This window comes from Aulonocara stuartgranti, assembly GCF_965226115.1.
Source record: "Aulonocara stuartgranti genome assembly, chromosome: 5".
Taxonomy (NCBI): Eukaryota; Metazoa; Chordata; class Actinopteri; order Cichliformes; family Cichlidae; genus Aulonocara; species Aulonocara stuartgranti.
In genome coordinates this window covers 407189-431462 of record NC_138943.1, presented here as the reverse complement: position 1 = coordinate 431462, position 24274 = coordinate 407189, and the positions used below count along the sequence as shown (strand labels likewise).

Below are 24274 nucleotides of genomic sequence, written 5' to 3'. Positions count from 1 at the left end.
CAGCCACCCGCAAATATAAAATATTATTAAAAACTGTAGTAACAAAGACGTCCGTGGGGTGTTTTCTGTGCCGCCACTGCAGGAGTACCTGCCCGAGAGCCGACAGCCAATCAGCAGACCTGAGTGGTTCACCTGGACTCTATTGTTTTCTATTCTACATTTTAAAGAGATTTCTGGCATTCTTGGGTTTTAATGAAATCTCAGCCTCGACTGCAGACCTGCTGTTACAGACCACACTGTGCTCACCTGAGCTCCACCCTCTTTAGCCCCAGACATCTGATAGACCAAGCCAAGCTTCTAAAACCAGGCCGACCTTTATCCCTCGCAGCACGGACACAGGAAACGAGGCAGGTGTAGACCCTAGGAGGAGGGAGGAAGAGGAGGACAGACCACCTTCAGCTGTTTTCATTTCAAGTTTATTGTGTAGTGCAAACAATAGAAAAGGTTCAGAATCATTCGTCTGTACAGGTCGTCATCAGTGAAGCTGCATCCAAACAAAGCCTGCTTCTGCGCGTCATCATGCTTCTTCACCCACAGCAACCTCATCTGATTGGTCAGGACCTCAGTCACATGATGCAGAACAAATACAAACACTTGAACTGTTCGTGCGGACCTGATTTTACCCATGAAACACCAGCACGCTACTGCTGCCTGCTGTTTGGTCGGTTAGAGTTCAGGACAGGACGTCCTCCCTTGACGGCGCCTGTTTCCAAACCTCCAGCACACGTTAGCAGCAGAAGCAGGAGCTGGCTTCACACCCCAAATCAAAACGCAGGGTGCTGTAAAGCGGCTCGTGGTGCTGTGATGTCCTCAGCGACTTCACTGCAGTAGAAACTGTCGAACTCTTCCATCAAAAACAGGATGAAATTTGCCCCGAGAGCGCCCCCTGCCTGTGGAATGACATGTCCACAGGCAGGGGGCTCTAACAGCTCACAGGCTGCCCCTCAGCAGGCTTCTGCATGCTGGCCAATCAGGGGAAAGTGCCCTCAGGGAGAGAAGTGATAGCTGATTGAATGAGCAGCGTGATGACGTCACAGAGTCACATGATCAAAAACAATCCAACAATAAAAATTTCAGTGTTTCAGAATTTTGAAATTCTTCAGATTTCTCTCGTCTTTAAACGTGTGAAGCAGTCATTGTGAAAACCTCGCATTCATTTACAGCGCAAACACAAAAATCAGCTGATCACAAAACGCCCGCCGTCATTGAGCTAAAAACAGGAAATGACATGGTTCAGAAACCAGGAATGAAACATAGGGACGCAAGCAGCCGGCAGTCAGTCGCACTTTAAAAATAAATCAAACCCGCTATAAAAAATAACCTAAAGTCTTCTCAGCGGCGCTGCCCACGCTCTTCAACCTGCTTCGTCTTCTTCACCGCGCCTCTGTCCTCGTTTCCTTTTTCACAGTTCAACTTCCTGCTGCGGTCCGAGGAGAAGAAGAAGAAACAGCTCGAGCACGTCTGAGCTCCTGTAGGTCTGTTAAAAAAGGAATCCACTCCTTCAGTCGCTCTCAGGTCAAAGGTCAGGGCGAGCTCGTTAGTGGAACTCGTTCACTGAAGTAAAACTCAGTCTCTTATAAACTAACGAGCGTGGCACGACACCCGCAGAGCAGCCACAAGGCTTTTACTTTGAAAGGATCTCCCTTTTTTTGTTTCACCGTTCCCCCTCAGCAGGAACGCCTGCAGTTCTTCTTCTTTCTTTTAAGTCCGCTGCCTCCCGTTTCCTGTCCATCAGTGGGCGAAGTCTGAGCCAGGGGGGCCCAGTTTGTGCCAGCCCACCCAGTGCTGACCTGGGACCAGCCTCTTCAGGGGGATGAAGGTCTCTCCCAGCAGCGTGTTCTCCCAGAAGGCGCCGTCTCCCAGGACCCGAAGGTGGATCACCCTCTGGTCCAGGTCCCCCCGTGGGATCCGCTCGTACACCAGCTGGGGACACAAAGGGAGGCAAAAGTGATGTTGCTATGGAAACAGCAAAGTTAGTCATATCAACATCTAAGAGTTGAACCACAGTGACATCCGCGATTCTTTACACCAGAGATGCAGAACAATCCAAATACCGACAGGTTAACACCAACACTGCTATCAGAGCGACACTGTTTCTATCCTCCAGCATGCAGCTCACTGCTGCATTATCATTACTATCTGCACAGCTGGGCCAGTATTTACTTAGCACATCGATAGCAGTATCTCACAGCACTTCCAGACGCTGTGAGCGGATCGTACCATCTCATTGTAGGTCGGGTTGCACGTGCGTCGCGCCGCCTTCGTTTTCCTCTTGCTCATCTTCTGAGGGTCGGGGAGGAGATAGAGCTTCACGTAGGGGTCGGGGTCAGTCCCATCCTGCAGGGGCTGCTACACACCCACAGGCATCAGTGTCAGTCCCACAGAGAAAAAACAAAAACAATCAGAAGCCCCAAATACCAGGACAGGACTTAGACCCACTGATCAATATAAAAATATTAATTAAAAAACATGAAAAAAAATCCTTAAAATTATATAAATACATTTATTAAAATATTAACAATGATCATAAATAAATAAAAAGTGTTTATTCCGAGGAACCCTGGGGACATTGAGACCGACTGGACCATAGTCAGCACCTCCATTGCTGAGGCGGCCGTTCATGGGTGTAACTAGGGCTGCTCGATTATGGCAAAAATGATAATCACGATTATTTTCACTGAAATTGAGATCACGATTATTTGACGATATTTATTTAACCCTTTAAGACCTACTATAGAACCAAGTCCACCAGAGCTTATATTATTTTTATTTATTTTTTTTACATGCTGTAGTGCCATTTGTGGGAGCATTTCAAGTTGCTATACATCAATACAACTGTTATAGCCCATATTTTAATAATATGTCTGCATTAAGTCCATAGTAATTACATAAATTGCAAAAAAGTGCAATAAACTACAAAAAAAATTGAAAATCGCTTTTGTTTTGTTTACATATATTTCTACTTGGAGAAGTTTAAGAGGTTTATCCCTCAAAACTTTAAATACAATAAAGTTGCAAAAAATAGTTTACAACAACAGGAAATTTATTTTGAGTGTCTTCATAGTTTTATTTTGGAGATGCAGCAATTTTTATATACTGCAGGAAAAACAAAAAACAATCCTATGATGCAAATTTGCAAAGAAAACAGCAGGTGCATCATTTCACTGTGGGAAGTGTTACGAACAGCTGATGGATCGGCAAAGCGTGTTTCTGGAATATTATGTTTTTGTTCCTGCAAGCGCTTTTTATGCAATTTTTGCAAAGCTATATGTGGAAGGAAACCGTGACCGAGGACAAGCTGATGGCATCAGATGTAAGTACAACTCCTCCGGTTTCATATGCAAAACAAATTATTGCGCTAGCTTACACGGTTCAGGTTCTACAGGGATTTAAAAATAGTTACACAACACGGAGCGTGCTGCTCTGACTGGCTTTAAAGGTTAACAATGACTTTAAAAAAATAATATAAAATAGTGTGCAACACCACTGAAGTTTTTTGTTTTTTTTTTAAACTCTTTTCAACCAACAGCAGTCACTCTCCAAATAACTTCTGCTTAGCTTTCCGAGCTTCCCTCGGGTCCTCTTAATCAGCGGTCTCCAACCTTTTTTGCGCCACGGACGGTTTATGCCCGACAATATTTTCACGGACCGGCCTTTAAGGTGTCGCGGATAAATGAGGGAGGGGCTAATAATCGGCTCAGTCATTTTTAATGATCGTTGAAAGCCCAGATCGTAATCGTGATTAAAATTCGATTAATTGAGCAGCCCTAGGTGTAACCCCCAAACCAGCAAGTGGACACCGGAGGTGAATACTCAGACGGCCATGTCCATCTGAGTATTCTGTGGGTTGGGCTTTGGGAGTATGGGGAGTCTTCATCAGGTAACAGCCTCCAGCTCGCACTGGAGCAGTTCACAGCCGAGTGTGAAGCAGCGGGAATGAGGATCAGCACCTCCAAATCTGAGGCCATGGTTCTCAGCCGGAAAAGGGTGGAGTGCCCACTCCGGGTCGGGGACGAGTTCCTGCCCCAAGTGGAGGAGTTCAAGTATCTCGGGGTCTTGTTCACGAGTGATGGGAGAAGGCAGCGGGAGATCGACAGACGGAGTGGTGCGGACGCTGCACCGGTCTGTTGTGGTGAAGAGAGAGCTGAGTGTAAAAGCGAAGCTCTCATTTTACTGGTCGATCTACGCCCCTCCCCTCACCTATGGTCACGAGCTGTGGGTAGTGACCGAAAGAACGAGATCGCGAATACAAGCGGCGGAAATGGGCTTCCTCCGAAGGGTGGCTGGCCTCTCCCTTAGAGATAGGGTGAGATTTCAGCCATCCGGGAGGGGCTCAGAGTAGAGCCGCTGCTCCCCCAAGAATACATAATTTAAAAAAAAGTATATACACAACAGAAACTAGAGTAATCATAATAATAAAGAAATATATACAAAAACGTAATAAAAACAAATAGAAATAAAGCTATAAATGAATCTAATAATAACACGACACACTGACCAGGCCTCGGATGTGTATCACCATGATGAAGAGTTTTTCATTCTTGTAGGAGATGGACAGTTTGACCTCGCCGAGCTCTTTTCCTGAACCTGGAGACCACGAGATCTCTGCGAACACACGCACACTTTCAATGTTAGTCTTCAATGAACATGTCTGATATTTGGCTGTTTCTAACACTTTCAGTCGCAGGCTGAGTTTAAGAAGTACTTAATTCTGATAAACAAAGATATTTCATCTTCTGACTTAAGTTTGAATATTACAGATTTATTTCATAACCTCTGCTGGACATCAGAGGAACTGCAGCGTCTGAGTATTAAAGTCACAGACTGCTGTTTACCTCAGCTGTCAAAGCCGGGTGAGAAGCATCTTTATTTACTGTGGAGGAGGCTGTAAAACTTTGATGAACGCCTTACTGAGGTGAGCTGTTGAGGATATGCTGAACTTTCCTATCAGTAACTCTGCTGTTAGCCTCTGCTAGCCTCTCAAGCTGGCTGTAGTTAAACCTTTACTCAAAAAGCATCTCTAGACCCAGCAGTCTTAGCTAATTATAGGCCAATCTCCAACCTTCCTTTATATCAAACATCCTTGAAAGAGTAGTTGTCAAACAGCTAACAGATCATCTGCAGAGGTTTATTTGAAGAGTTTCAGTCAGGTTTCAGAGCTCATCACAGCACAGAAACAGCTTTAGTGAAGGTTACAAATGATCTTCTTATGGCCTCTGACAGTGGACTCATCTCTGTGCTTGTCCTGCTAGACCTCAGTGCAGCGTTCGATACTGTCGACCATAATATCCTATTAGAGCGATTAGAACATGCTGTAGGTATTACAGGTACTGCACTGCAGTGGTTTGTATCATATCTATCTAATAGACTCCAGTTTGTGCATGTAAATGGAGAGTCCTCTTCACACACTGAGGTTAATTATGGAGTTCCACAGGGTTCAGTGCTAGGACCAATTCTGTTTACATTATACATGCTTCCCTTAGGCAGCATCATTAGAAGACATAGCATACATTTACACTGCTATGCAGATGACACCCAGCTCTATCTGTCCATGAAGCCAGATAACACACACCAATGAGTTAAACTGCAGGAATGTCTTAAAGACATAAAGACCTGGATGGCCGCTAACTTTCTGCTTCTTCATTCAGATCAAACTGAGGTTATTGTACTCGGCCCTGAAAAGCTTAGAAATATGGTATCTAACCAGATTCTTACTCTGGATGGCATTACCTTGGCCTCCAGTAACACTGTGAGGAACCTTGGAGTCATTTTTGACCAGGACATGTCCTTCAAAGCACATATTAAACAAATATGTAAGACTGCTTTCTTCCATTTGTGCAACATCTCTAAAGTTAGACACATCCTGTCTCAGAGTGACGCTGAAAAACTAGTTCATGCATTTATTACTTCCAGGCTGGACGACTGTAATTCATTATTATCAGGAAGTCCTAAAAACTCCCTGAAAAGCCTTCAGCTGATCCAAAATGCTGCAGCAAGAGTCCTGACAGGGACTAGAAAGAGAGCAGATTTCTCCTGTTTTGGCTTCCTGTTAAATCCAGAATTCAAAATCCTGCTCCTCACATACAAGGTCTTAAATAATCAGGCCCCATCTTATCTTAATGACCTTGTAGTACCATATCACCCTATTAGAGCACTTCGCTCTCGCTCTGCAGGCCTACTTGTTGTTCCTAGAGTATTTAAAAGTAGAATGGGAGGCAGAGCCTTCAGTTTTCAGGCCCCTCTTCTGTGGAACCAGCTTCCAGTTTGGATTCAGGAGACAGACACTATCTTTCTTCCTGTTAAAAGGGAGTTTTTCCTTCCTGCTGTCGCCAAAGTGCTTGCTCATAGGGGGTCATATGATTGCTGCAAAACAAGCAGCTTCTCCCCACATAGATGCTCAAACTCCCCAAGGTGGATCAACGAACACGCTGTCAAGGGTCACATGTCTAACCTGTGGACAATAAATAATTAAGACAACATGAGTAACAAATGAGCATGGTTGTGCTTTGGTGTGTTCAAGCCCCGACTTGAGCTCAGGAGATGAGGGTCGAGGTAACGAGGATGGTGTTTTAAGATGCGATAGCGCTCTTTCCTTCCAGTTGGTGAAGGCGACCTCTGATAATAAAACCGCTACGATGCTTCATATGTTGATCTGAAGGAGAAGGCATCACGCTGTGATGATGTATAATTATGAGAACAATCTTTTTACTGGCTGTAACCTTTAACCAATCAGCAGTGATTCTGTATGAAAACATGCCACAGATCTGCTGTTACATGCCGAGTCACAGAGCACTGACCTTTGACCTTTGTGTTTGTGTGAGTTAAAGTTTAACAGAGCGAAACCTCTTTGGTGCAGTCTGACCTCAGATAAGCTCATATTTGATATGAGTACTCCTCATTGGGTAACGCCCCCGTCTAATCAGCGTGAGGACCCGCCCACTGTGGCTTCCTAAAATCCGTACACTGTCCCACTGAGCAAACAAAAAGTCTTCCCAGTTTATTTCCAGTTCTTGAGCTTTACACATTAAACAGCGTGTGGGTCCAAAATCACGTACCTGCTGGTTTGCTCGCCGTCGTTCCTGATCGCTCGTCTTTGGGCAGCGGGTGGAAGAAGGTGTACACCAGGTCACACTGTGCAGACACACACACGGGGTGATCAGCCTGTGATTAGCTCACTGAGGTAAACGGGACAAAGGTCAGTGTAATCAGAATAAAGACGAGTGGACCTGACACAGCTCAGAGAACATCCCTGCATCGGTGCTGTGGACGTTCAGCTCAGGACAGAGCACTTCTAAGAACTTCCTGGAACTTCCAGGAAGTGAGGGGTCAGCTCACCATCCTTATCTTATGTAAGAAACAGGAAATGCATCTTTCTGCAGGGCGGAGAACCTTCATCACAGCGACACGATCACACACCTGCCTCTGAACCTGTCTGCCTGCAGGCAGAGCTTCCACAGTCAGGGAGAGATAACCTTGAAGAGGGCGGAGCCCCGAGGACTGCAGCGAGCTGATAGAACAGCAGCGCCACACCCACTCAGTGTGTGTGTGTGGGTTTCGTCCTGAGAAGCGACTCAGACTAAAAGCGAGCTGGTGAGGTGATGGCGGCACTCTCATGTTCGGCCATGTTGTACTTTGTGTTTGTCTGCAGCTGAGAGGTTCAAGCACACCTTCCTTCACCTGTCTGGGCTCGAGGGTACCACTGGCCGTTTTCACTACTGCAGATTTTAGCTCTTTGAAAACTGTTTACGTCTCGTTCCTTTCAACGTTTCATTCAGGCATTTACATGCTTCTATAAATAAATACAAGCCAGTAAAGACTGAAAGGAAGGATAAAAAAGGATGACACAGGACATAATAAGGTTACATATGTACCTGAGTACACACACCTCCCTCCCCAGGAGTGCATTGCTACTGACTGATTTAGTTGTTTTTTGCGAGGTGAGAGACTGAAGGCTGCAAGATGTTCTCAAAATCTTTCAGTTGGTCTTTTAATACAAATCTGTCCACACAGAGTCAGGATGACGCCGCCTTTTTAAAGAAGGACCGATTTCTTTGAACAACCTCACATGTTTGAATTTACTGTTAATTTTTCATTTTGACATTTTGTATAAACACAATGGTAAATGGCCTATTTACTCGTCCCTGAGGACCCCAAAGCGCTTTACACATCCAGTCATCAGAATCAGAATCAGAATGGGGTTTATTGCCAAATGTTGAGCAGGTTTACAACATTAGGAAATTGCTGCGGTGCTTCAGTGTAAACATGCTGTCATAAATAGCACTTAAATAGACATGAAAAAAAATAAAAGTAGGGATAAGAATTAAAAGTGCTACGTAGAAAGATATATACATGAGTGCAGGTGGTGATCAGTGCAAACATGGAATGATGCAGTGACACAGCGTAGGGTCATGTGTTAGTGGCGGGAACAGTCATACGGTTATTGTTCATGTGTCCAACAGCAGAGGGGAAGAAACTGTTCTTATGGCGAGAGGTTCTGGTGCGGATGGACCGGAGCTTCCTGCCTGAGGGGAGCAGGTCAAACAGACTGTGTCCAGGGTGAGAAGGGTCAGCTGAGATCCGAGCTGCACGCCGCAGTGTCCTTGAGGTGTACAGATCCTGCAGAGATGGGAGTCTGCAGCCAATCACCTTCTCAGCAGAGCGCACAACACGCTGCAGTCTCTGTTTGTCCCTGATAGTGGCTCCAGCGTACCACACGGTGATGGAGGAGGTGAGGATGGACTCGATGATTGCGGTGTAGAACTGCATCATCGTCCGTGTTGGCAGGTTGAATTTCTTCAGCTGCCTCAGGAAGTACATCCTCTGCTGGGCTTTCTTGATGACGGAGGTGATGGTGGGCTCCCACTTCAGGTCCTGGGTGATGGTGGTACCCAGGAAGCGGAATGAGTCCACAGAGGTGATGGGGGTGTCAGTCAGGATGATGGGGGGGGAGTGGGGCTGTGTGCTTCCTGAAGTCCACAATAATCTCCACTGTCTTCTGGGCATTCAGCACCAGGTTGTTGTGGCTGCACCAGGACACCAGACGTTCAACCTCCCTCCTGTAGGCAGACTCATCCCCGTCAGAGATGAGCCCAATGACGGTGGTGTCATCTGCAAACTTGATTAGCTTGACAGACTGGTGGGTGGAGGTGCAGCAGTTGGTGTACAGGGAGAAGAGCAGAGGAGAAAGAACACAGCCCTGAGGGGAGCCGGTGCTGATGGTCCGGGAGTCCGAGACATTCTTTCCCAGCCTCACGTGCTGCTTCCTGTCCGTCAGGAAGTCAGTGATCCACCGGCAGATGGGATCAGGCACATTCATCTGGGAAAGCTTGCCTCGGAGATGGTCTGGAAGGATGGTGTTGAAGGCAGAGCTGAAGTCCACAAACAGGATCCTGGCGTAGGTTCCTGGGGAGTCCAGATGCTGCAGGATGAAGTGTAGGGCCATGTTGATGGCGTCGTCTACAGACCTGTTGGCTCTATATGCAAACTGCAGGGGGTCCAGGAGGGGGGCTGTGAGGGTCTTGAGATGGGAGAGAACTAGGCGCTCAAATGACTTCATGACCACAGATGTCAGAGCCCCGGGTCTGTAGTCATTTAGTCCAGTGATCCTAGGTTTCTTGGGGACAGGGATTATGGTAGAGGACTTGAAGCAGGCAGGCACATGACATGCCTGCAGTGAGGAGTTGAAGATGCCAGAAAACACTGGGGCCAGCTCGTTTGCACAGTGTCTGAGGGTGGCAGGAGACACACCGTCTGGGCCGGGAGCTTTCCGAGCATTCAGGTTCTTAAACTGCTTCCTCACATCTGCTTCATGAATATGAAGAGTTGTGGTGGGAGGAGGTGGTGTGAAATCCTCTTTTGTGTGGGGTGAGGAGGGGGGTGTTGCAGGTGAACAGTTTGAAGGTGGTGATGGCTCTATGGAGGGGGGAGAGGTGGGGGAATTAGTGTCCAAAGTGCCTCTATTGTTGGGGCCGTTGGAGGTGTGAAGGCTGCCTGATGGCTCGTCAAAACGACAGTAGAAGTCGTTGAGGGTGTTGGCTAAGAGCAAGTCATCAGTGGAGTGGGGGGTTTTAGGCTTGTAGTTTGTAATATTCCTAAAACCTTTCCACACAGAGGCCGAGTCATTCTCTGAGATCTGCTGCTGCATCTTCTCAGAGTGCTGATGTTTGGCAACGTCCACTTCTTTAGTGAACCTGTACTTGGCCTCTCTGTAGCAGTCCCTGTCTCCGCTTCTGAACGCCTTACTCTTTTCCAGCCACAGCTTTTTGAGTTTAGGAGTAAACCAGGGTTTGTCATTGTTATAACTCACCCTGGTGCGTGATGGCACAATGCTATCCTCACAGAAGTGGATATAGGAGGTGACAGTGTCCGTAAACTCGTCCAAGCTGTTAGAAGCAGCCTTCATTGTGTCCCAGTCTGTGGTCTCCAAACACGTGCGAAGCTCCTCCACAGCCTCGTTGCTCCACAGTTTTTTAGTCCTCACGACAGGTTTGGAGAGCTTCAGCCTCTGTCTGTACGCGGGGATCAGGTGGATCATGACGTGGTCAGAAAGTCCGAGTGAAGCGCGGGGCACCGCGCGATAGGCCCCGCTGATCGTGCTGTAACAGTGGTCTAATGTCCTCTCCTCTCTGGTCGGGCATTTAATATACTGCTTGTATTTTGGAAGCTCATGGCTCAGATTGGCTTTGTTAAAGTCCCCAAGAGCAATGATGAGAGAGTCCGGGAATGTCCGCTCCGTGTGGAGAATCTGCTCCGCGAGTGCGCACTGAGCTGCCTGCGCATCTGCGTCTGGCGGGATGTAAACAGCGGCCAGGATGAATGAAGCAAACTCCCGCGGAGAATAAAACGGTTTGCAGTGGATAAAAAGATATTCCAGAGAGGGAGAGCAGTGCTGAGCAATCACTGTTACATCTGTGCACCAGCCACTATTAATGTAGAAGCAGAGACCTCCACCTTTGGACTTACCGGAGAGAGCGGCCTGCCGGTCCGCGCGCAGCAGATGAAAGCCCTCCAGCTTGAGCGCACAGTCTGGGATGTTCTCACTGAGCCACGACTCCGTAAAACATAAGACACAGGAGGAGGCAAAGTCTCTGTTCATGCTTCTCATCAGGGCCAGTTCGTCTATCTTATTCCAGAGTGAGCGAACATTGGAAAGGAAGATCCCAGGAAGAGCAGTTCGCAGTCCGCGTCTCCTCAAACGCACGAGTGCGCCGGCTCGCTTCCCTCTCTTTCGGCGTCTCGCTTTCCTGGTCAGAGTCAGCAGTAAATCTGCCGCAGATGCGACAAATATTGGAAATAAATCCACAGGCGTTGTAGTCCTGTAGTTAAGGAGCTCTTCTCTGGTGTACGAGTATCCAGAGGAGTGCCCAGACACAGAAGAAATGCACAAAAACAAAACAAAAGTAACGCACTGAAGCACCAGGGTGACCATACGCGGCGCCATCTTGGTTGAACATCCACCCATTCACACACTGGTGATGGCAGCTACATTGTAGCCACAGCCACCCTGGGGCGCACTGACAGAGGCGAGGCGGACACTGGCGCCACCGGGCCCTCTGACCACCAACAGTAGGCAACGGGTGAAGTGTCTTGCCCAAGGACACAACGACCAACGATTCAGAAAAAAACATTGTGCATATTTTTTACCCTAACTCTGGTTTTTATGTGGCCTGTCAGCACAATTTAAAAAAAAAAAACTGGTGTACAGTTTGAAGTCCGCACTCAGGGTGGCTGCATCTTGTTGTTATGTCATCCAAAACTGCCACAAAGCCCCTCGAACACCACGGCTAAACCTCAAAGGGGCACAAGAAGCCTGGAGACAGCCTGCGAGCCCCTTTCGAAACACGGCAGACCAGCAGGTGCTGCTCAGCACCAAAACCCAGGCAGCTATCACAGCTGCCACACACACTTTAACTGTGGAGAAGCTTTTATGCTGGTTGAGAACAACAACATGACACTCACTGCACCCTGGAAGGTGCTGTGGCCCCGATCATGGCCCTCCATTTATGTGTGGAGGGTGGCCTAACAATCTGAATATTATTGTATATTGTATAATATTAATGTCACGGCTTACCATCATGTACATGGACTGTTTCTTATATGTTCTACTCTGTCAGAGCACTCAGAGTGCAACTAATTCAAGCACTTCTTCTAAGCTCTTAGGTGCTCGAACTAACATTCACACACATGGGGTTAGTATCTTGCCCAAGGATATTTGGCATGCAGACTGGAGCAGACGGGCATCGAACCACCGACCTTCTGGTTAGCGGCCGACCTGCTCTGCCACCTGAGCTACAGCCACCCCTGAGCTACCACTCATGTGAGAACCGACCCAGAAAGCCACTGACCTGAGCGACCTCCGGAGCGGCGTGGATCAAGTGCCACACGTAACCGTTCAGCTCGTCCTTCCTCCTGTCAGCCATCGCCTCGCTGCGGGAACGGCCAATCACAAAGCGACTGGGGAAACTGTGGGAGGGGATAAGAGGACAGGAGGAAGGACCTTCTGCAAAGCTCCTTTGTGCACCTAGGAGTGTGTGTCTGTGGGCACACATGTGTGCATGTCAGTGTGTGTGTCTGTGTACCTGGGCAGTTTGGATGAGGGGAAGATGAGCCTCAGTTTGCTGTGGAGTTCCTGAAACTCTTCAAATGTCCTCTGAACCAGCTGCACCTCCTGCTGACCTTCACGCTCCACCTTCACCACAAAAGCCTGACACACACAGACACACACAGCTGGTTAGTTTCTGCTTCCCATGTGCTTCCCGTGTGCTTCCCACTGGCACGTCTGGACTCACATATCCCTTTCCGCCGGTCCGGATGTGTCTGCAGATGTACAGGTTCTTGATGATGCCGTCGCTCTTTGCCGAGTGGAACCTGGGGGCGAACGACAGCGTGGGGCGCTCCTCCGACGAGGTGAACTTCATCTGGGCCAGATTGTGGATGAAGAAGTTCAGTTTGGTGGCAACGCTGCCCAGACTGGACTCGATCAACCTGCCGGGGTCAGAGGGGTCGTTAACAAAGGCGGCAGGTGTAGCCTGGACGCTGCCAGAGACCGTCTGCAGCGCAGGTCGTGATGACTCGTGTCTCTGCCCTGAAGGTCGGAGGCATCTGTGCAGGTGAGCCCGCGCCTACCTGGTGAAGTACATGGTGGCGTCAGCCTCAGACTCGTGAGGTCTCAGTGCATCATAGACATACTTCAGGTCATCGAGGTCGGAGAGCTCCGGGATCCCACAGGACAACATCTGGACACACACACAGACACACACACACACACAGATAGACACGTTTAACTTCCTGGTTGGTTCCTTTAGCAGATGTTGTATTTACTCCATTATGTGAGTGTGTGTTTGTGTGTGTCTGTGTGTGAGTGTGTGTCCGTGTGTTTGTGCGTGTTTGTGCGTGTTTGTGCGAGTTAGACACACCAGGCCCAGCAGGTTGAGGAACAGGTGAGTGTGTTTCCGGATCAGGTTGTATGCTTCGCAGCACAGATCCACAAAGTCGTGGAAGCGGCTGGACGGCTTGTCGCCGCCATTGATGACATAAGCCATATCAGAGGTGAAGACGAAGGGGGCGCGGTCCCTGCACGGGGTACAGCAGGTAGTCAGCTATAAAGGTGAACCGAGGACAGGACAGGTGAACATCTGCTTCTCTCTTACCGTTTGATGTTCCCGAACATCTGGGCGTGTCCCAGGAACTTCCCGAAGTCGATGTGGAACATGTGCCCGCTCGTCTTCAGCATGATGTTGTCGTTGTGGCGGTCGCAGATTCCCAGGATATAGGTGGCCACGCAGCAACCGGCGCACGAGTAGATGAAGTTCTCCACGGCCTGAAAGAGCAGATGGAGGAGTGTCTCACACCGACAGGTGTGTACAGGTGTGTAAAAGTGTGCGCGTACGTTACCTTATCGTACTGCTCGTCAGTGGGGTTGTGTTTCTGCAGCCAGTCGGCCAGAGTGCGGTCTTTGAACGATCCCGTGACACCGTGTTCCACCTGGATCTTCCTCAGAGTATCAGCGTGAGGAATCATCTCCACCATACCTGAGGACACACACACACCTGTCAATCACACCTGAGGACTAGGGGCGGGTTTTGATGATCGATTTATCGATTAAATCGATCTTGGATTACGTGATATCGATTCATTAAAATCCTGAAGCGTTTTTTTAATATAAATTTATTTTGCCCGAAACGCCAGAATCTCAGGTTAAACCTCACAAATTCCAACAACCACCAAACAGCTGAAACAGTGAATGAGAGCAGGAACACGATTCTGCACAAAGACGTAAACACAAAGCGCCGACCCGCCGACGCATCGGCGAGCTGTCGCCCCCGACGGCACGGACACGGTCGGGGCTGAAAGCCGACAGCTCGCTGATTCTGAAGCTGCAGGTTTTATATCTGCTAACAACATCGACTGAACCAGCAGCCACAGACGATCCAAACTACGCTTCATATTTAGCTTCACATAAACATCGTCATGAATCCCTCTGACTGCTTCCACCACGATAAAAATCACACTTCATGTAGAGCTCTCTCTCTCCCTCTCTCTAAATCGATAATCCAAACCCACCCCTGCTTATTACCCAACAGTCCACGGTGTCGGCCGCTGCTTTTTGTTTTGTTTTACTTCTGACAAGCCTCATTTCTGCTGTTCAATGCTGAACATATTTAAACTTTTTAAAATGAAGCCAAACTGCAAAACGCTGTCTGTAATCAAACCTCTGTAACTCTGCTTCACTTCGTTTTTGACTGCACAATATTTTCAGGGTCATCTGCTATAAAATCCCAGACCAGGAAAACCTCCTTCACCTGTTTCTGTTTCATCCTCAGCTACTTTGACACAAAGGCCTCTGCTGCGACGCTCACACCTGTGATAAAGTCTCACAGTGTCAGCTTTCTTTTTATAGATATAAAATATGGAAATGTGCTGATAAGTGATCAGAATTATAATATTTCTGACTGTCTGAGGCAAAATTTCCCCGATTCAAATTGAATCGAATCAAATTGTGGATCGAATCGATTCTAGAAATCAGTGAGAATACCCGGCCCTACTGAGGACAGGACGCACTCCTTTCTGTCACACCTGAGGACAGGTGTGTCCGTGCTCACCTCGGCCCCTCCCCGTGGAGAAGCACTTAAAGAGGACCATCCTCATGTCCAACCCCTCCTGGATCCAGATCTTGTTCATGATGCGGATCATCTGCAGAGTCAGCATGTCCTGCCTCAGGTCGTCTCCTGACTGCACACAAAGAGAACAGCCGGGGTCAAAGGTCAGCTCGCAGAGGTCGCTGTGTCTGGGATCACTAGTAAGGGGCGTCACCTTGAAGATGACACTGATGTTGTCTCCCAGTGGGTCCCGGTTCTGGAAGGACAACTTCAGAGGGACAGCGTTGGAGTTGAAGAACGAGCAGGACTGGAAACCACAGAAGAGGAAGATTAACTTTGTCCAATCAGGTACAAACGCCAGCTGGGGGCGTGTCTCCTGTCTTTAAGGTGTGTGCGTACCTGGATGTTGATGCTGGTGACGAGCAGTGCTGGATTCAGAGGAAGCCTGCAGCTGCTGTTCACCGAGAAGAACTGCTTCATCTCCTCCAGACTGTCTCTGAGGACACACTGAACACACACACACACAGACACAGACACAGACACACACACACACACACAGTATGAGTCTGAGGGTTCAGACGCCTGTTTCAGGGTCAAATCCAAAAAAACAAGACAGCCAGGCAGAGAACTGAAGTTCGACCAGGTACCAAAGCTGTACAAATAATGTAAATATGACGGTGTATCACGAAAGACTGATATCAAACTGATACGTTTACGTTACTCGTTCTTCAAGTGAATCAGCAAATGGTGAAATGAAAAGCCGAACAACAACAATGCTGTTTCTGAGAGTCTCAGCTTACATGTGTGTTTATTTTATATTTTCAGTTGTTTCCCTCCACGGCTAAATAAATCTGTTTCAGTAATGCACTGATATACAAGAATGGACATAAGGAGCTTCTTTCAAAGGAAAAACTCTGGTAGATGTTATTTTATATATTATGCTTTGTATGTTGTTCAGTATATTTCTATGCAAAACAAGAGGAACTTCTATACACAGCAGTATATTCACAGTTGAAACCAGATATTTACACTTTATGGAAAACACAAGAACATTTTTTACTGTACAACATCATTTTAGAGTAAACTTGTTTTGTTTTGGATAAATAAATATTTAAAATCTTTTGAATTAGCTAAATGTCAGAATAAAGAGAGACAGAGCTTCTATTTTTATCACTTTCATCAAATGCAGGAGAGCAAAACACAGAGCCTGTTTCTGTGACATGGGAACATCAAGAGATGTCAACAAAACACCAGGAACAGAGCTGTGGAGCTCCATAAGTGTGGCTCAGTTTGAATACAATTTGGTGCCATTTGCAATTAAGAAACACAGACAGTTTCTCTCTTTACTCTTAAAGTTAGCAAATGTGTTTTTATATTTATCTAAAAAATAAACATTTAGTCTGATTTGATGTTACAATTAAAAAAGTGTTTTTATCTGAAGAGTAAATATCTGGTTTCAACTGTATATCTGATGATTGTCAGAGCAGAGAGGGAGAGAGAGGAACAGAGAGGGGGAGAGAGGAACAGAGAGGGAGAGAGGAACAGAGAGGGGGAGAGAGGAACAGAGAGAGAGAGAGGAACAGAGAGGGGGAGAGGAACAGAGAGAGGAACAGAGAGAGGGAGAGAGGAACAGAGAGGGGGAGAGAGGAACAGAGAGGGGGAGAGAGGAACAGAGAGGGGGAGAGAGGAACAGAGAGGGGGAGAGAGGAACAGAGAGGGAGAGAGGAACAGAGAGAGAGAGGAACAGAGAGAGAGAGAGAGGAACAGAGAGAGAGAGAGGAACAGAGAGAGAGAGAGGAACAGAGAGAGAGAGAGGAACAGAGAGGGGGAGAGAGGAACAGAGAGGGGGAGAGAGGAACAGAGAGGGGGAGAGAGGAACAGAGAGAGAGAGAGGAACAGAGAGGGGGAGAGAGGAACAGAGAGAGAGAGGAACAGAGAGAGAGAGGAACAGAGAGAGAGAGAGGAACAGAGAGAGAGAGAGGAACAGAGAGGGGGAGAGAGGAACAGAGAGAGACAGAGAGAGGAACAGAGAGGGGGAGAGAGGAAAAGAGAGGGAGAGGAACAGAGAGGGGGAGAGAGGAACAGAGAGAGAGGGAGAGGAACAGAGAGGGGGAGAGAGGAACAGAGAGAGAGAGAGGAACAGAGAGGGGGAGAGAGAGGAACAGAGAGAGAGAGAGGAACAGAGAGAGAGAGGAACAGAAAGAGAGGGAGAGGAACAGAGAGGGGGAGAGAGGAACAGAGAGAGAGAGAGGAACAGAGAGAGAGAGGAACAGAGAGGAACAGAGAGAGAGGAACAGAGAGAGAGAGAGGAACAGAGAGAGAGAGGAACAGAGAGAGAGAGGAACAGAGAGGGGGAGAGAGAGGAACAGAGAGGGGGAGAGAGAGGAACAGAGAGAGGGAGAGAGGAACAGAGAGAGAGAGAGAGGAACAGAGAGAGAGAGAGGAACAGAGAGAGAGAGAGAGGAACAGAGAGGGGGAGAGAGGAACAGGGAGGGAGAGAGAGGAACAGAGAGAGGGAGAGAGGAACAGAGAGGGGGAGAGAGGAACAGGGAGGGAGAGGGAGGAACAGAGAGAGAGAGAGGAACAGAGAGAGAGAGAGAGGAACAGAGAGGGGGAGAGAGGAACAGGGAGGGAGAGGGAGGAACAGAGAGAGAGAGGAACAGAGAGAGAGAGAGGAACAGAGAGGGGGAGAGAGGAACAGGGAGGGAGAGGAACAGAGAGGGGGAGAGAGGAACAGAGAGAGAGAGGAACAGAGAGAGAGAGGAACAGAGAGGGGGAGAGAGGAACAGAGAGAGAGAGAGAGGAACAGAGAGGGGGAGAGAGGAACAGAGAGGGGGAGAGAGGAACAGAGAGAGAGAGGAACAGAGAGGGGGAGAGAGGAACAGGGAGGGAGAGGAACAGAGAGGGGGAGAGAGGAACAGAGAGAGAGAGAGAGGAACAGAGAGAGAGAGAGAGGAACAGAGAGAGAGAGAGAGGAACAGAGAGAGAGAGGAACAGAGAGAGAGAGAGGAACAGAGAGAGAGAGGAACAGAGAGAGAGAGAGGAACAGAGAGGGGGAGAGAGGAACAGAGAGGGGGAGAGAGGAACAGAGAGAGAGAGGAACAGAGAGGGGGAGAGAGGAACAGGGAGGGAGAGGAACAGAGAGGGGGAGAGAGGAACAGAGAGAGAGAGAGAGGAACAGAGAGAGAGAGAGAGGAACAGAGAGAGAGAGAGAGGAACAGAGAGAGAGAGGAACAGAGAGAGAGAGAGGAACAGAGAGAGAGAGGAACAGAGAGAGAGAGAGGAACAGAGAGAGAGAGGAACAGAGAGAGAGGAACAGAGAGAGAGAGGAACAGAGAGAGGGAGAGAGGAACAGAGAGAGAGGAACAGAGAGAGAGAGGAACAGAGAGAGGGAGAGAGGAGAACAGAGAGAGGGAGAGGAACAGAGAGAGAGAGAGGAACAGAGAGAGAGAGAGAGAGGAACAGAGAGAGAGAGAGAAACAGAGAGAGAGAGAGGAACAGAGAGAGAGAGAGAGGAACAGAGAGAGAGAGAGGAACAGAGAGAGAGAGAGAAACAGAGAGAGAGAGAGGAACAGAGAGGGGGAGAGAGAGGAACAGAGAGAGAGGAACAGAGAGAGAGAGAGAGGAACAGAGAGAGAGAGAGGAACAGAGAGAGAGAGAGGAACAGAGAGAGAGAGAGAGAGGAACAGAGAGAGAGAGAGGAACAGAGAGAGAGAGAGAGAGGAACAGAGAGAGAGAGAGAGAGGAACAGAGAGAGAGAGAGGAACAGAGAGAGAGAGAGAGAGGAACAGAGAGAGAGAGAGAGAGGAACAGAGAGAGAGAGAGAGAGGAACAGAGAGAGAGAGAGAGAGGAACAGAGAGAGAGAGAGGAACAGAGAGAGAGGAACAGAGAGAGAGAGGAACAGAGAGAGAGAGAGGAACAGAGAGAGAGAGAGAGAGGAACAGAGAGAGAGAGAGGAACAGAGAGAGAGAGAGGAACAGAGAGAGAGAGAGAGAGAGGAACAGAGAGAGAGAGAGAGAGGAACAGAGAGAGAGAGAGAGAGGAACAGAGAGAGAGAGAGAGAGGAACAGAGAGAGAGAGAGGAACAGAGAGAGAGGAACAGAGAGAGAGAGAGAGGAACAGAGAGAGAGAGAGAGAGGAACAGAGAGAGAGAGAGAGAGGAACAGAGAGAGAGAGAGGAACAGAGAGAGAGAGAGAGAGGAACAGAGAGAGAGAGAGGAACAGAGAGAGAGAGAGAGAGGAACAGAGAGAGAGAGAGAGAGGAACAGAGAGAGAGAGAGAGAGGAACAGAGAGAGAGAGAGGAACAGAGAGAGAGAGAGGAACAGAGAGAGAGAGGAACAGAGAGGGGGAGAGAGGAACAGAGAGAGAGAGAGAGAGGAACAGAGAGAGAGGAACAGAGAGAGAGAGAGAGAGGAACAGAGAGAGAGAGAGGAACAGAGAGAGAGAGAGAGAGGAACAGAGAGAGAGAGAGGAACAGAGAGAGAGAGAGGAACAGAGAGAGAGAGAGAGAGGAACAGAGAGAGAGAGAGGAACAGAGAGAGAGAGAGAGAGGAACAGAGAGAGAGAGAGGAACAGAGAGAGAGAGAGGAACAGAGAGAGAGAGAGAGAGGAACAGAGAGAGAGAGAGAGAGGAACAGAGAGAGAGAGGAACAGAGAGAGAGAGAGGAACAGAGAGAGAGAGGAACAGAGAGAGAGAGAGAGAGGAACAGAGAGAGAGGAACAGAGAGAGAGAGAGGAACAGAGAGAGAGAGAGGAACAGAGAGAGAGAGAGGAACAGAGAGAGAGAGGAACAGAGAGGGGGAGAGAGGAACAGAGAGAGAGAGAGAGAGAGGAACAGAGAGAGGGAGAAGGTGAGACACATGTTAGTTTAATGGTTGTTTACCAGAAGTATCACCGTATCACAGGTCCTCATGTATCTCGTACCTAGTGTTTCTTTTTAGGTTTGTTATTTTTCAAATTCTATATTTACTAAGTTTTGCAGCGTGTTTACACAACGAGGATAAATAATTATATAAACTTTTCTCAATCTAAATAGTGTACTTTGGTACAATTAAAAAAAATAAGTGTAGTGCAGGTCTATGATGATTTTCAGTGCTGCTATCATCTAGTGCTGATTGTGGTTCTGTCTTGGTTAAGTCCTCAGTAGTCCTGATTTTGAACTGTTGTAGTCCTGTTTTAATTCAGGATCAGTTCTGGGTCTGGTTGAATTGGGGTTTAGTCCTCGTGTCTTGATACAGCCCCGACTTTGTTCTGCTTAATTAAAAAACTAGTTTAAGGTGTCCTGCGCGCATATATATATATATATATATATATTTTTTTTTTTTTTCCCCCTATATGAAGTCATTCTTTTTTGAACAAAACTCAAAACAGAGCCAATTAATCTTTCAGTCATTTCTAACACCCCCCCCCCCCCCCCAAAAATAAATAAATAAATAAAATAAAATAAAAATCCCACATGCATACTCCCTTTAGGGCTAAGCCCCGGGTGTTTCAAATGTCTGGCTCCACCTATGGTTTCAATCATTTCTCCAGCGAGTTTGATAGCAAAATAATAATCCTAATTTTAAAATAGCGTGTGTAATGTACACGTACTGGAAAATTATTTACTAGCACTCACCTATCATGCTGGAGAGCGCAAACTCCGCCATTGTTGTTTTCCATCAAACACCCATTAAAACAGCGACCTACAGGTATGTTAGCGCACTCATCCCCGATTGTCCGAGGGAGGGGCGGGGTCACACGGTGAAACAGACGCAAGGCAGCCAGGCGGGGAAATTTTGCTTTCACATTTTGCGACTCATTTTATTTCTCTATCTGATCAGAAAACGATTCAATCAGTTATTTGTGGTGAATGAAACACAGCTACACTTTCAAGCACTTTTAAGCACCACATCTGAAATTCAAGCACTTTTCAAACCTTGAAAAGACAACATTAAAATTCAAGCATTTTCAAGGATTTCAAGCACCCGTACGAACCCTGTAGTCTGTGCTGCCCCCTGCTGGACTATCTGCACTCTACATGAACTCTTTGTTGATGACCTCAAACGCTGATGTCATAAGTAATGGCGGCTCAGCAGGTGTTACACAGTCAGAGGAGACCTGGTATCCACTGTGAATGAGGGAGCAGCTGAAAAGCCTTATTTTTTAAAATAATCAAATCATTTCAAGACTGGAGCGATGGTTCAGTTTTACAGGTGTGTTACAGGTGAACGAACACGCCTCACCGGACGTTTGCTTTCTGCCCTCTGACACAAACTGAGCAGAGGACAGCAGGACCCCCCAACACGACAGCATGAATCTTGATCTTAGTTTTGATCCGGTGAACGAGTCATCTGGACCGTCGGCGGCGTCATTACCTGTCTGCTGGACGGCGTCGCCTCTCGAACTTTGTGAGCCACCCTGGCGAGGATGGAGACGAGCCAGCACTGCCGGTCAAACTCCTCCCGGAGGCCCCGACCAACGCAGCACAGCAGCGCAGCGAGGAGGTGCTGATAGCGAGCACTGAACTGACTGTCCTGGAGGTTATCCTTCAGCAGCCTGACGCACACACAGACAGACATGAGCAGCTGAGCTCAGAGACGCTAGATGTGACTGAAGTGGACTCGGGGGCGGACTCACCAGAACAGGTAGTGAGCGACGCGAATGTCCCCGATGGCTCGCCGCAGGAGGAAACGAACCAGAGAGCTGTCCAGGTAACACTCGTACTTCAGAGCCTGAGACACAGAGAGAGGTTACAGACATCAACGCCCACTGCTCTGCCCAGCTGCTGCACTTCCACCTCTTACCTGTACCAGCTGAGGCAGGAAATCCAGCAGCTCCGGGTCGGAGATGGAATCCATCCACTGGACCGCCGTCCTCCTCAGCTCCTGATCTGGGAACCTGAAGCACACGCGATGATGTCACACTCAGCTGGTGAGAACTTTTTCATTATTGTTATCATCACACCTGAAGAACAGAGCTGCCCGTGTTCTACATCAACGAGGCGATAACAAACCATCACCACCACGACCTGTTTCAGACATTATTGCCAGCAGAGACAGAAACGAGCAGAGAACGTACGAGGCATGGAGGAGGCCCAGGGCGTCCAGGTGACCCAGGCAGGCCCACTGTCTCAGCAGGGCGTAGATTTCTGGCAGACACGCCCACTCCCAGCAGGGGGCGCTGGCCAGAACCAGAGGCAGCGCGGCGCTCTCAGCCTGACAGAAGGCCTTCTTCTCCCACAGCAGACGCTTGTCCTCCACCGTCAACCTGCAGACACAGCTGCAGTCTCACCACACCTCAGCGCCACTATGGCCCGCCCCTCAGAACTTAATGCTTATGGACTAATCCCAGTCAGAACATGGCTGTATCCCAATTCAGGGTCTGCAGCCTTACCGGTCCATAAGGGCCGCGTACTCAAAGACCACTGAGGCCGGAAGTGAGAGGCTTGTGAAATGGGACGGTCTAGCCTCCGTCGCGCTGCCCAGGTTGCCTAGCAACCATGATACTAACTGCGAGAAACGTTTCATACAGCTTTGTGTGACAGAAATGAAGGAGAAATAGATTTTAAGTTAATTTTGTTTAAGACATCACTTTGATTAGCTGAGTATCTGAGGCTGAGGCCACAGTAAAAACATGGTTGTTGGGCTTCATTCCTGTGCTGAACAGTCGTTTAAGATTAGTTAGTAAATAACAATTAGCTGATGTTGTTCATGAGACTAAAGTCATCTCACTGTGGTAATGTAAATATAATATGGCCAATATTATAGTATTGTCAGATTATTAGTTATTACAGCAGAGCTTGAACTCTGGGTCAAAGATTCAAGTTGCAGTTATTTATATTTCCTATCACCTTAACTCTTCACTCAAAGACGAGTATCTGTGACAGTGTGTATATAGATGTGTTATATATGAGTCAAATATTGTTCGTTTAATATGTTGGCATCACTAAATTTGTCTCAATGTTTACATACATGTGTAAAAATCAAATGTAGGAGCTGTGATAACTGTGTCTGATAGAATGAAGAGTAGACTGATATATGAAATATTCCTTTATTGGGTGAGAAAATCAGACCATGTCATAACTGCTGTAAGTCACACAGAATAGATATCAGAGCCTTAAACAGGCTGACGTCTGCTAAATGGGTCAAACTGGGCAGAAAGTCTACAAACACATAACATCCTTATAGAATATGATGTAACACTATAGATCAACTTAGCTCAGAATATATAAAGCATATAAACAGTTACAGCAATATGATGCAACAAACACAGCAGCTACTGATCCAAAATACTCAAAGCTTCATAGAACTGAAACCAACATTTATTTTAGCTCCATCCTGCTGCTGATACAGACTTTAGGTTTCTGAACATTAAACTTGTTGCTGCCTTTCATAGTGTGTAACTTGAAGGCCCTGAGTACTCTGAGTACTTTCTCCCACACTGGAAACACTGGGATGATCACATTATTTGAACATTACCTAATAAGACTGATTCAGCACAGACAGTTATGTTAAACTTTCCTAGCAGTCCTTCACAAACAGGGAACAGTCTGTCTATTCTCTCCATCTGTCAGCTGCTGCTGGCTCTTCCTCCTCCTCTTCCTCACACACACTGCTGAGTTTGTCCTGGTGGATCATCAGGGCTGCAAAGCCTCACAGATGATGTGCAGCAGTGGCTCCCTCAGTCTGTCCTCACTCTGGACACTTGCAGTCGTCACACCTGGACATCAAATGTGTGATAAGCTGCAGGATTCAGACACAAGTGTAACTTATAAACACATGTTCATACTTTTATTCCACAATCAGAGAGAAAGAAACAGAGAGAGAGTGCAGGACAGACAGACAGGTGACAGTCTCAGGTGTACACACTGCTACACAACAGCACAGAGAAGCAGGATTTAGTGTTTGTGTTATTACGAGTGTAAACAAGAAGAGTTCCAGATGGTACAGTGGACACATGTGTGACTGCTGTGATTAAAGCATCTTTCTTTCAGCTTAACGAGTGAACCGTCAGCTCGTTCAAACACACGTTAAAGTCCGTTTGGCTCGACACCACCGAACAGAGGCAGCAATATAACACAGCTCACATTAACAGTGCAGTGAATCCTGCTTGTGCCGTGATGTTCAGGAAACCGAGCAGCATCACTGACTTTCAGCTTGTTGTGTTTGTGGATATATGACTGACTTTAATTAT

General features: G+C 47.7%; 1 protein-coding gene across 2 annotated transcripts in view; it reads right to left on the bottom strand.

The window, feature by feature from the left end:
* Positions 1-400: 400 nt before the first annotated feature.
* pik3c2b (phosphatidylinositol-4-phosphate 3-kinase, catalytic subunit type 2 beta) overlaps positions 401-24274 on the bottom strand; it is a 43101-nt gene continuing 19227 nt past the window's right edge. The window contains exons 16-33 of one of the 2 annotated variants that reach the window (XM_082533433.1): positions 22160-22348; positions 21886-21979; positions 21719-21813; positions 21457-21637; positions 15498-15605; positions 15313-15405; positions 15102-15231; positions 13894-14030; positions 13650-13819; positions 13416-13572; positions 13126-13235; positions 12789-12984; positions 12579-12703; positions 12345-12462; positions 7056-7131; positions 4499-4605; positions 2221-2349; positions 401-1923 (exon numbers count right to left, since the gene is read on the bottom strand). In XM_082533433.1, the coding sequence (XP_082389559.1) occupies positions 1732-1923; positions 2221-2349; positions 4499-4605; positions 7056-7131; positions 12345-12462; positions 12579-12703; positions 12789-12984; positions 13126-13235; positions 13416-13572; positions 13650-13819; positions 13894-14030; positions 15102-15231; positions 15313-15405; positions 15498-15605; positions 21457-21637; positions 21719-21813; positions 21886-21979; positions 22160-22348 (2407 nt within the window). In that variant the 3' untranslated portion in view covers positions 401-1731. Of the gene's footprint in view, positions 1924-2220; positions 2350-4498; positions 4606-7055; positions 7132-12344; positions 12463-12578; positions 12704-12788; positions 12985-13125; positions 13236-13415; positions 13573-13649; positions 13820-13893; positions 14031-15101; positions 15232-15312; positions 15406-15497; positions 15606-21456; positions 21638-21718; positions 21814-21885; positions 21980-22159; positions 22349-24274 lie in introns of those variants that run through there. The other variant, XM_082533434.1, reaches the window with a different exon arrangement.